Raw genomic sequence first — 13375 nt, forward strand, 5'->3', positions numbered from 1 at the left:
TTTGCTTAGGCGGAAGGAGCAGTTTGCTATGTACATGGCTTGTGAGCATGGAACTATGTGTTGGTGGTTAGGAGGAAACACCTGGCAGTGGGAAAGCTCTGTATATCCATTCAAGCTCTTGCACTTTTAAAGAATCACTGGAATGGGATCATTTAACAAACTTTATAAACCACTTAATTGTAGTAAAACCTCTAAGTGACTTACAATAGATATTTAAATGATCAACGAGAACAGTGGAAAACCATTGAAAACATTTAAAAATAGCTAAAATTGTCGGTAAAAGATATTAAAAGACACCAACACCTGTGTGTCTGGACAGGATTGCCTAATCAAAAATGTTTTAAGTGGGCACCACAAAGAATACAGGGAAGGCACTGCCTGGCAACAGTAGGCAAGGAGTTCCAAAGTGTAGGTTCTGTCACACTAAAATATCAATGATAATTATGTGCTACCTGTAACAGTGCCAACTCCAGAGATTAAAGTAGCTGACTGGGCACATATGGCAGATAGGCAATTCCACATGTAAACTAGTCCCAAGACATTAAGAGGTGGGATGGAACTCTGGGTATTCTAAGTTAAGCATTTCAATCCACTCAGTCCTAGAATCCCTCTAAAACAAAATAAAGTGGCAAATCTACATTGTGAATCCATCATTATTAAAATATACCACAGTAGCAATCAAAAAGTTGACCTAAACATCATTTTTCTGAATGGCTACTCACTGAATACCTTGAGGCCTCCTGCCTGCATTCTCAAAAGGTGCAGCTCAGACACGGGCTGACCATCTCAAATAGAATGAAGCCCTGGTGCCATCTCACAAGAAGAATGCCCTCCATTCCACACATACACTTTTGCAATACGGAAATCCCACAGAGATCCCAACAAAGAGTGGATACGCAAGACAACAGCAACAACAAATCCTCATGTTGCATTCTTATAGTAGAGCTGGTAAATAATCTATCGTTTAGAGCAGGCATCCCCAACCTGTGGCCCTCCAGATGTTTTGGCCTACAACTCCCATGATCCCTAGCTAACAGGACTAGTGGTCAGGGATGATGGGAATGGTAGTCCCAAACATCTGGAGGGCCACAGGTTGGGGGGTGCTTGGTTTAGAGGCATTTTCAAGATGCAGCACATTCAGTCGTACAGTAAATCAGTCTTGATTTTTATTTTTTTAAGGTGGAATTTGTATTTGTATAACCATCTTTGAATTGGAGACTCAGGTGTCAGATTAAAGAAACAGTTACACACACACACACACACACACACACACACACAGGTAAGTTGAGGTTATGAGGCCCCGGCCTTTGCCAATCTCATGATGGAATGTCATTTATGGCGGTGACGTTATTTACCTCTTTGAGACAGCCCATGAAGTTGTTACTGACTGGTGACCCAGGCAAGTCTGCTGTGCTAGGACTGCCTCCAACATAGAAAAAGTCGTCGGAGCCCAACATGGTGTAGTCTTCTTGTGTGTAGCCCGTCGTGGTCAGAATTCCATCCACTGATATTGTCACCTAGATAACAAAGCACAGGGAAAGGACACGCTATACTCAGACCTACATACTGCTGTCCTTGGGATATGCCTGGTTGTTTATTGTTGGTTTTTTATATTTTTATTTGTTTTTTTATTATTGTTGTTATTATTTTTTGAGACCTAAGGCGGAGCCCATTTTCATGTCTGTTTGAGGTTTAGCCTTGGATTCTATCCCTAGGTGCTCTAACTAGTTAAAAGAGTTGTCTTATTATTGAGCTAGTGTCAGCAAGTCCCTATTCGCAACTCAAAAGGGTTGATTAGCAGACACAAAAATGGTGTTAGTAGAATGCTTCCCTAGGTTAGTTTAGCTGGTGTTACATATTAGTAAGGTTCAGTTAAGTCTGTCATCGACTAATAAAAAGAACGTGCACCTTGAAAAAACAGAAAACAAAAAAGAAAAGAAAGGCACAAGCAATTTTGCCAGCAGCACCATCACTGTTTGCACCATATATACAGCAGCGACGTGTCCATGCAAGAGCCTAGATTCCATGCCAAAGCAAGAGGGGAGGGGGAAGAAGAGGGGTGAGGGGAACCCAGCAAAGAACGACCAAGTGGCAGCAGCACACTCTGATGTGCGCATGCAGGAAAGCGAGTATCAGAGAAGGAGAAGAAAGGAAGAGAAAGGAATGGAGAGAACCAAACGGCTTTGTTGATGAAGTAACAGTATGTAGATGTGTCACTTCCGTCATTCTCATCCGTGCCCGCATGCCATGCATTATGAATGGTTAGAGTGCCAGCTAGGCTGGCGGCACGCTAGGCCAGCTTAATCCCTTGTTAGTTAACCACAGCTTTTTGATGCAAAATGTTAAGGAGTTCTACATGTGAGTTCAAAAAAAGAGAGGAGAGAGAGAGAGAGAAAGAATTGGACAGGAACAGATAAAAGTAAAAGAAAATAGGAAGTCAACAACAGATGAAGAGGAGGTTAAAAAAGTAAGCAGAAGAGTACCAACCGCAGTTCCTCTTTTGTTAATGATGTCTACAGTTAAAAGAAAGAAAGGAAACACACGGCAAACCCAAAATAAGAAACAATTAGAATGATATCTACCGAACAATGTAGTTTGTTTACCATAGCGTGTCCAATGCCTGAGTGCTTTGTGGAGAAGGGGGGAGAAAGGAAATTAAAAACTTGTGAACAGAATAACGATCGTTTACTTAAAAAATATGATGGTCACTACCAATGTTAGTACATTATTTTGGTTCAGGTAACGGTTAGTAGAATGAAACATTCCATGAATGACATGTTAGTTATTAAGCATGTTAGTAACACAGAAAAAAGGGCAAAATAATTTTACAAGGGAAAGTAAAAAAAGCAGACTAACAGATACGCCTCCACAGAGGTAACAGCAGTTGTCTTTTCCTGCAAATATATTTATATATATAGATCGATATAGATATATAAACTGTATAACTTATTTCAGCTCTCCACTGGACAGAAACAGACATAATGACCACATTCCTTTTGTCCTCTTCCAACTGAGTGTTTCTGACAGACATTCAAAATGACTCTCGGGGGGGGTGGAACGCCTAAAGCTCATCAGCTGACCACTGCTTCTCCTGAACCCCAAAATCCCCCCCAAGCGAATCAGCAGGAATCCCCTAGTACTCAATTTTTTTTTTGACTCAGCACACAAGGACTTCTTTTCAACTCCAAAACTTCTTTCGGTCATATTGATGGACTTTAGGATCACAGTTTACTGCAATGAAACAAAGCAAATATCCTGACACATAACAATGAGTAGAATGGATTTCTGCAGCTAGCTCTCTGGTCATGCACCTGCCAGAACATGTCTAACTGGTACTTCTAGCTCCCACCCCATGTTTGTTGCTTTTTATATGTTGGTTTCTTTTAACAGTTTTGGATGAGCAAAGGCAAATCTAGAAAGTAGGCCACTTGCTGACTGATTTGGTGTCAATTTCCGTCAACATTAGTAGTGGTGTGTGCCCTTCCTATGCCAGATTTTGTGGCACAAACAAAACCATTCTGGCGATATGTTGTTATTCATTGGCCCTGTTCATTTATTGCATTATCATTTATTGTTGCATGCTGCTCAAAATTTTCAGATTTGGTCCACCACTCCTGCCTTTGTGGTGCTGAGGAGGAAATGCTTCCAGTTTATTTTACTTCAAATAAGACATGAATAAGACATCTTGGATTCCATCTGTGACTTGTTTCAAGAGAAACAAACCATGAATGCTAGTTCTTATGCAATGCAGGACCAGCCCAATACATTTTGGCACCTGAGGCAAACCACAAAACAGCACTCCCCTCCATGATAGGGAAAAGTGGTGAGTGAAGATCTATAACATGAACAAGGAGGGCAATAAAGATCTACATTGGGATCTACTGTCCCTGTGGAGCCTGACGCCCAAGGCAGTCGCCTCACCTTGCCACATGGATGGGCTGGCCCTGATGTAATGTGAATCCTTTCTTTCCTTTGTTTCCTCTCCAGAGTAACAACAGCAGGAGCAGGAGAGGATTGAAGTGCTTGGAATACCAAGCAGCAGACCATTTGCATTAAACCACATCTCATTTTTTAACCGCGGTTTAATGGGACGTGTGAACCAGGTCATTTTTATGACTATAGTTGTGCAATATGTGAATGGCTTTATCATCCTTAAGCTCATAGCACTTCAATCAAACCAGGGGAGAGGAAGCCTGAACGAGTTGTGGTTCCTCCTACCTTATTTCTGGTTTAATGTCTGAAAATGGTTCAGACAGATATACTGTTTCTGAAGCTGGAGCATTCACAACTCAAGCCTACATCTTTTTTTATAGTGAAAGAGAAATAAAAGGAACTACTCGTTGTACTTCCTTTCCCACTGCTTCACCGTCATGTTAAAAACCACCCTAGTTAAGATTCCTTGTATATTGCCCTGTGACATCACTGCTGCCTCCTTCATGATAATTTTAATCCTGGTTAGGGCACTTATGAAAACTTCTGGCCACATGATCCTTCTGACAGCCTATTTAGCATATCACACAAGCATTGTCCAATCACTATGTGAGCAGAGGCCTTTACATAGTCTATGAACATTATTGGAGTGATAGTGACCATACTGCATGAGGTGCATATAAAGGGAAGTCTAATTAGGCCTTAAAAGGCAGTGATTTGCCTACAGGCACCCAAGAAGCTCCGTGACAAAAATGGAGATACCAATATCTGTAACCAAACCCTGTAGCATAGTTACAGTAGTATACTAACATCCAAAAGGATTATCAAATGGGTACCAGGCAAGTTTATATTCCAATCTCAGCCCTATAGATTCACTAGATGCCCTTTTAGCAACTCACTATATTTAATCTGAAAATTTCCTTCAATAAAATAAGACCAAAACACCCATCTTTTGTATTGTAAGATGGGCGCAAATGCCGAATAAACATCTATCTATCTATCTATCTATCTATCTATTACCCAGCTAGCTACTTTGAAAGTGGATAAAATGACGACGGGGTTGCCAAGAATTTCTGAGTCGTAACTCAAGCTGAAGCTGTCTGGAAAGCAAGCCAGATATATTGTTTTAGAACAAACGCTTTAAGATGCGATCCTATCATTAAATGTCCATTGATTTCAGTGGATTTTTTAAAAATTCATTTATATATTTAAAAGCATTTATAAATTGCTTAATGTTTTAGAAATCTTTTAAGTGGTGTACAATAACTTATTGTGTACCAATAACTTATGTGTACAGCAGCAATCTTAGGGCATAAAGTTTTGATATACGTTTTAGAATGCTGTTTATATGTAATTATCTTCCGCGTGTAACATATGCAGCATTTCTTGTGCATAAATCCATCGATATTGCACCACCGACACATTCAGTAGGTTATCACTACCTCCACATTCCCATCAAACAGTCACACTTCGTACCGGCAAATTTAGTTCCACCACCAAAATGAGTGTGAAATTCATGTGGTTGGAGAAATTCCATGTAAAAGCCAATGCTTCTGCACCCATGAGCAACCGGTGCATCACAATAAATGAAAATATAATAAATAGCAGGACAGAAGAAGCTCCCAAAGATGTGTGAGGATTATCTGGATAATGCAAGAAGCCTGTGGAACTCATGAGCAGTTTGCAAGCTAGCTTCCTGGGAAGAGAATCATAGGTAGGTATTTGCCATTGGCTCCCACCAAATGTAATGTCGAGTGTGCTATAAAACATGTATATCCTGGAGAACATTCCCATCGATTAGGTGGAAACGACTCTGTTTTCATCAGACCCTAACACACAGCTGTGCAAGTGAGGTGATTAGTGTTGGATATTTGTATCTATTAGGTATTATGAACTGCCTATTATTTGTCTTATTATGCATTATAATTTATTTCCCACATGAACATTTCATCTTTGGTTTTATTGAATTAATTCATGGACCACAAACAATTTTATCATAAGGAGTTATGTTTCGTCAAAAGAAAAGATACGTTGCCTGGTTAATTACAAATATCAAACAGTTCCCTTAAAAAGAGAGAGACTGAACTGGTCTCCCATCATAGCAATCATATTTCACACTTTAATCATCTCCTTTAAATGCATATGTGTATTTAATACACATATATCTACACAACATGCACAATTCTACAATTGTTCAAACAACCCTGGCCCACAATGACTTTCTAGGTGTGCCTGTGCTCATGTGTGGTAGAATTGACCCATCTATTGGTAACACGTTGAAATCTACATTTCAGAGGTCGGCTAAACACTCAATGGCATGTTGTACTAACTGCAAGATCACCAAACACTTAGCTGTGGCAAAAGCAAAGTCAAGTTATTGCTGTATCCATTCTACTGTTACCTGACGCAGATTTCTGGTTACTTTGACATCATGCCAGGCATTGTCATTAAATTTCCCATTCACCGGTTCCACTAGCGCTTCAAAGGCCCCTGAGCCCAAATTAATAACCAAGGAGACCGCTCCGTTTTTCAGGGCAAGGTTGACATAATCGGCCGATTTCCCAGTGTGAAGCATCAGTCCATTCCTCTGAAGGGTTTTAAAGGACAGAGTTATTTCGTCGCTGCTGCTCTGGATAGGATTCTGGGACAAGTCGTAGCAGAAATACTCTGACCCTTTGAATGTCGCGATGTATTCTTCTTTTCCTAAATAAATAAAGAGAAAGATAAGGGAGGGGGAAAATAACTCTGAATCAGTGGATCTAAAATAAATACAATTCACACACAACAAAAGCATACTTAGCTTTCCTAACATCAGCAACAATTTTTACAAAAGAAACGTAATTTCCTTTTGCAAGAAATACAAAAGTTGCATTTTTACTCGTGGCTTTATGTGCTATTATTCTGGCAGAAAAATTGTTGCATGGTGAACTCCAGCCCCAATGCATCAATGAGGACTAGTGTGTTATCCCTCTCCATTGCCAAAAGCTTCTGAGAGCTGCCAGCCTGCATCAAACCATGATAGTGGGCGACAGTATTCTCTCAAACTCAGCACATTTTTACTTGGAAAAAAAAATGCCAATTTGAATTGCCGTATTTCATATTTTAAGGTGGAATTTTGAATTTAAAATTTTGTGTGTGACATTTCATTATGTCATATTTCAGGTCATTTTGACATGTTGGCATCTCTTGGTCATGTTTTATTTTGGCTGGATATAATGGGGAGGGGGGAATGATAAACTGGCAGTCCGCCATCAAATATTGTCAAATTTTAACAGTCATTGCATGTCAACTAGCAGGTATTATTGCTCACTCCAAAGCACAACTGCATAGTAACTGTCACTAAAAATATATATATATATAACTCTGTACATGAACCACTCCCAGGTAAAATGACAGCAACGGTTGGACAAATAAGTTATTTCATTTTATTAAGGCAGGGTCTTTGTATCAGTGTAAATTGGACCCCACGGAAGAGAGCTTTAAGCCTGAGCCTCAGCATTTTCAGATGCTCCTTCTTTCTTCCTTTTTTCATGGCGGCACAAACGTTTACCATCTGCTCAAGGATTAGGGCAGCTGTAGCATGTAACATTGAGAGGGATTTCAGCTGACATCCATACCAGATTAAGGGCTCCCTGGACCAGTGTTAAATGTAGTGGAGGGATGCAGCAGATGTGGTGATGTGCAGCCATTGAAAAACAAGGCGTCCCGTAAAAGGAGCTCACTCTCTTTTACAATGTGCAAAACGGGGTTGTATATCCTCAAATCGCGGAGCCGCTAAGAAGTATATTAATAATTATTGTTGTTAACGCCTTTGTCAAAGTACCTGGTGGTTCACAGTGACGAGCAAAAAAACACAGCCTCGTCCGCCAAGTATTTTACAATCCGAATTAGTTTATAATCTACACAAAAGAGATCTGAAGATGAGAGAGAGGAGTGGGGAAGTCCAAACCGGATGGGATGTGACACTAAAGGAAATGATGGTCCTTTCCTTTAATGCATTCCATAATATTAATATTAATAATAATAATAATAATAAAACACCCTTTCCCTTAAAGCTGCTGATAGCCTGGGTGGGTGGGTTAAAAACTGATTGCAAAATGTGTACCCCCATAACTAAAAGCAGCGGTGGGTGGACACGAAATAATTTCAACAGTGGGAGTGTCTTGGAAGGATGGTTAACCTCTCCACACTCAGTGCAAGGGGAACACCCATTTCCTTTTAATATTGGAATGGGATGTTAGGAGGTCTGACCATGGATTCCCCAATCTTTTCTAGTTTGGCTCTCAATTTAAACATTGGGAGCGGGCCCCAGAGGGACGGATAGGAATGATGAGGCAAGGGGAGGAAACAAGGGAAGGCAGGGTGGGATAGAAGAGGCAAGGGTGATGTGGGATGAATGTGAGACACTTTGTTTTGGTTGCAGCCGAGGACTATAGTTGGGTGACATCCGGACTATTGCAACAGTCCTGGTGAACGCACACAAAATCGCACTTCTCAGTTGATAGCCGAAAACATGTGCAAACTGCCATAGTGTGAAGACTCTGCCAACTGCCCGCCCAGGAAACATAGGAACATGAGAGTCTGCCTTACACTTAAGCAAACCACTGGTTCATCTAGCTCAATATTGTCCACACTAGGGATGGGGAACCTCAGGCCTAAAAGTCCAAGCCCTTGGGACTCTCTCCAGGACACAGCCCTTCCTATGCCACACCTTTTATTGACCATGTTTCCCCGCCCCCCTGGGATGTATATTTTGCCTGCCTGGGATGTGTATTTGAACTGCGGTAATGTCTCTTACTTGCCTGGGTGTGTGCATAGAAACCTCTGGATTTGTGCATGGCTGCAATGCACCCTACTGCACAAAGGCAAGAGTGACTTCTCTTGCTCCACTTCTTGCCCACCACTGGTATATGGCCCTTGGAAGGTTTCCTTTGAGGGACTGCGGCTCTTGGGCTGAAATTTGTTCCCCACCCCTGGTCTTCATGGATTGGCAGTGAATCTCCAGACAGGGGACTTCCTCAGTTCTATGTGGAGATGCTGGGGATTGAACCTAAGGTCTTCTGGGAGAAATGTCATTCATTCCCCATGTGAGTGCTCTTCTGGTAACACTTTTCCATTATGTAAAGAAACACCTCCAGAATGACCAGCCCAAAGCTTAAAGTTTAACCATCCGAACCTGCTCCAATAGTGCCAAAGACTGCAATTTTTCAGTACTTCACTCTCTGTACTTCAACAATATTGGAGACAATATGAGCTGTACGTAAGCAATTGTCAAGAACTTCCATTCTTTCTCAAGCTCTTGAACATCAGAAATGTTTCTAACAACAATCAATTGGTTTCTTATTTCCAACTTTTGCTGCCTCCACACTCTCTTTAGCCTCTACTTTCAGATTGTTGCTTGTTGTTTAACAGCCCTTTCGTAACAGGCAGTTATGCACGACAAATACTGCCAGTGTTTATGTGCCCCGACCACAGTCTGTAATAGCTATACAGGCTAATGTGAAAAACCACAAATCACAGTCTTGGATGCAGATACTGAACTCTGGCAGAAAGGCGGAGAGCAATTCCTAGAATACAATTCACAATAAAATTTGCAACATGATGAACAGAGGAAAACAAGAAAACTGGCATCAAGTTGTGTGGAAATGGTTGATCCCAACAAATGATTAAATGAGAAATACTCATGCTATTTTTTAAAAGGTATCAAACATCCTCAGCCAGTGTATACAGATTCTATAGGAGACAAGATGAATCTGGGGCACATGTGTAGAAACTTCTGTGGCAGGTAGAACTACAATTGCACCCTCACATATTGTATGAATGCAAAGAAAACATCGTGTAATATAAAAAATTATTTCCATTGTGCAATGTATTTTGGAGGCAGTGTGCCTCTGAATCTCAATTGCATAGGAATCTGATTGGGCACTGTAAAAGGTAAAGGTAAAGGACCCCTGGATGGTTTAGTCCAGTTAAAAGCTGGGGTTGCGGCGCTCATCTCACTTTCAGGCCGAGGGAGCCAGTATTTGTCCACAGACAGCTTTCCGGGTCATGTGGCCAACATGACTAAACCACTTACGGCACAACGGGACACCGTGATGGAAACCAGAGCGCACAGAAATGCCATTTACCTTCCCACCGTAGCAGTACCTATTTATCTACTTGCACTGGCAAGCTTTTGAACTGCTAGGTTGGCAGGAGCTGTGACAGAGCAACGGGAGCTCACCCCATCATGGGGATTCGAACCGCTGACCTTCTAATCAGCAAGCCCAGGAGGCAGCGCAGTGCCACCTGCTTCATGCAGCAAAAAGAGGATGCTGGATTAGATGGGCCCTTGGTCTGATCAAGCAGGGATCTTCTCATGTTGTGGATGTTCACCTGCTGGCTTTTGTTTCCCCATCCACAATTCCCACCCTGCCTCTAGCTGTCTACTTCGGAATTCAGGAAGTGACATCCGCTCGAGTTGCAGTCCTCTACCTCATTGCATCAGCCCAATTCCAACTCACCATATTTAAATGCTAAAGTTACAGGTGGGTAGCCGTGTTGGTCTGCCATAGTCAAAACAAAATAAAAATTTCTTTCCAGTAGCACCTTAGAGACCAACTAAGTTTGTTCTTAATTTAATTTGTTCAAGCTTAATTTGTTCAAACTTAGTTGGTCTCTAAGGTGCTACTGGAAAGAAATTTTTATTTTGGTTTAAAATGCTAAAGGTGATTTTTGGATATTTAGGCTCAGTCACAGAACAAAGGTTGGTTTTAGTCCTGACTGTGTTCGACAGAGATAAGTATCCAGTCCCTGTCTGTTTCATTCTTGGTAATGATCCCCCCATTTTCACGCACCATGTTTTAAAATGAAGAAGTAGCTACATGCTATGGGATGAAATTAGAAGACACCTGCTTCTTGGGAGAAAAGCAATGACAAACCTAGACAGCATCTTAAAAAGCAGAGACATCACCTTGCCGACAAAGGTCTGTATAGTTAAAGCTATGGTTTTCCCAGTAGTAATGTATGGAAGTGAGAGCTGGACCATAAAGAAGGCTGATCGCTGAAGAATTGATGCTTTTGAATTATGGTGCTGGAGGAGACTCTTGAGAGTCCCGTGGACTGCAAGAAGATCAAATCTATCTATTCTGAAGGAAACCAGGCCTGAGTGCTCACTGGAAGGACAGATCCTGAAGCTGAGGCTCCAATAATTTGGCCACCTCATGAGAAGAGAAGACTCCCTGGAAAAAACCCTGATGTTGGGAAAGATGGAGGGCACAAGGAGAAGGGGACGACAGAGGACGAGATGGTTGGACAATGTTCTCGAAGCTACCAACATGAGTTTGACTAAACTGTGGGAGGCAGTGTAAGACAGGAGTGCCTTGCGTGCTCTGGTCCATGGGGCCACGAAGAGTAGGACACAACTAGACAACTAAACAACAACAACATGGATGCATAATGCGTAGTTTGGACCACTCCAGCCATAGCAACATAAACTGGGAATTGTAACTGAAATGGGGTGCTGTGTCTGTCAGTCAGGGGCAGAAGTAGCCTTAAAGGGGATAGCATGCCTGATACCTTGCAGGCATACACACATCACAATTCATTGTGTGGTGTCAAATATAGAAAGGGCTACCAATGTACCTTCTCTTTCACTCCAGTGTAGAATCACCTCAGGCCAATTTTTCAGGTACTCTCCTCACATGACAGAGTATGGCTGCCACAGGTCTAGGTTCTGGTGCAAGGGTGACTCCTGTGCAGCTACCAGTTCATGTTTCAATCTGTGAATCAAGTTGTGCTAGCTATTGTGAAGGGCATCATAAGGGATCCAAATGTTGTAAACAAATACAGAGTGGTGGGGATCTTGGAAACTATTCAAGAAGCTGAACACCTTTTGTGCCTCCTGTCAGGCCCTTCTGTAAAGAACCAAGGTGAACTCTTTTGACCCCACTCCCTCCCTCCAGCAGTTTCCTTGAGAAAGGACACAAGAAGCCAAACCAGCAATTCTGCACCCCTTTGCTGCAGGGGGAAAAAAAGGCAGCTAGCATTGTCATCGGAAAGATCAAATCAGTATCACCGGTACTGACAAATATCTCTTTAATAGATGTCTCAGTAGAGGTCTATCAGTAAGTCTCAGCAAGGCAATCTCTGGATTCTTATTCTTTGGCCATTAGTTTCTCCTTCAATCAATAACCCAGTGGATTATGCACTCAACAGGATATGTTTCTGGTGCTTCCTAACAGATTTCCATTTCCTCTAAGAGCCAGAAACAAGGTTTTCATATACTACCATGCCAAGGTATCTTTGAAATAACAGCCACACATTTCTTTGCCCTTAGCAATGCTCTGTAACAGATGGCTTGTGCAAATAATTTTGGCTCACCTTGCTTTTTACACTGGACTCTTTCCCTTTCCCTACTGATGGTTCCATTGACATTACTCCTGCAATGTGCAGCCTTATCCAAGGAGTGACTTGGGGGCATTGTTAGCAGGGTTAGAATCATAGAATTGTCAAGCTGGAAGGAACCCTGAGGTCCATCTAGTCCAACCCCCTGCAAAGCAGGAATATGCAGCTGTCCCATACGGGGAATCAAACCTGCAATCTTGGTGTTATCAGCACCATACTGTACCCAGCTGAGCTACCCAGCATTGCACCCTGCTTATTTATGTTCCTTTAGGAAAACAAAAACATAAACTTTGTTTCTAGGGGAGCTGGACACACCGCATAACCAATTGTTGGAGATAGCAAGTCTTCTTATAGTGTTTACTGCTTCTTCAAACCTTATTGTTAGTTCTATATCTGAAGGGGCGTCTCCACCCCCATCGATCTACCTGGACACTGGGGTCCAGCGCCGAGGGCCTTCTGGCGGTTCCCTCATTATGAGAAGCCAAGCTACAGGGAACCAGACAGAGGGCCTTCTTGGTAGTAGCACCCACCCTGTGGAATGCCCTCCCACCAGATGTCAAAGAGAACAACAACCACCAGACTTTTAGAAGACATCTTAAGGCAGCCCTGTTTAGGGAAGCTTTTAATATCTGATGAATTATTGTATTTTAATATTGTGTTGGAAGCCGCCCAGAGTGGCTGGGGAGGCCCAGCCAGATGGGCGGGGTATAAATAATAAATTATTATATTATTATTGTTATTGTACGTCAATTTTTATTACTGCATTTTGATTTGATTTTATCTGCTATGCTGCGTTGGATTTTTTAATTGATGCCTTATATAAGCAAGCCTGTAATTGTGATCCATCTTATTAGTAAGTATAAGTGCTTTAAAATTACTTATGATTTATGTTCAGAATTTTGTACAGTATATGTTCTAAATCATGCTCTTTCCATGTTTCCATGCATAAAATGAATTATGTGTTTTATGTTAGTTTTTATTTTATTTCTTTTCAAAAAAATCTCATGTAAGTTGTTTTTTAATGTATGTTTTTAATTGGTACTTTTAATAAGACTCTCTA

General features: G+C 41.6%; 1 protein-coding gene across 1 annotated transcript in view; it reads right to left on the reverse strand.

The window, feature by feature from the left end:
• Positions 1-13375, reverse strand: part of NRXN1 (neurexin 1) — a 933637-nt gene that overhangs the window by 601319 nt on the left and 318943 nt on the right. The window contains 3 exon segments of the mRNA XM_033145071.1: positions 1356-1517; positions 2604-2627; positions 6332-6633. Of these exon segments, the coding sequence (XP_033000962.1) occupies positions 1356-1517; positions 2604-2627; positions 6332-6633 (488 nt within the window).

The sequence above is a fragment of the Lacerta agilis genome, chromosome 3, assembly GCF_009819535.1.
Source record: "Lacerta agilis isolate rLacAgi1 chromosome 3, rLacAgi1.pri, whole genome shotgun sequence".
NCBI classification, from domain to species: Eukaryota; Metazoa; Chordata; class Lepidosauria; order Squamata; family Lacertidae; genus Lacerta; species Lacerta agilis.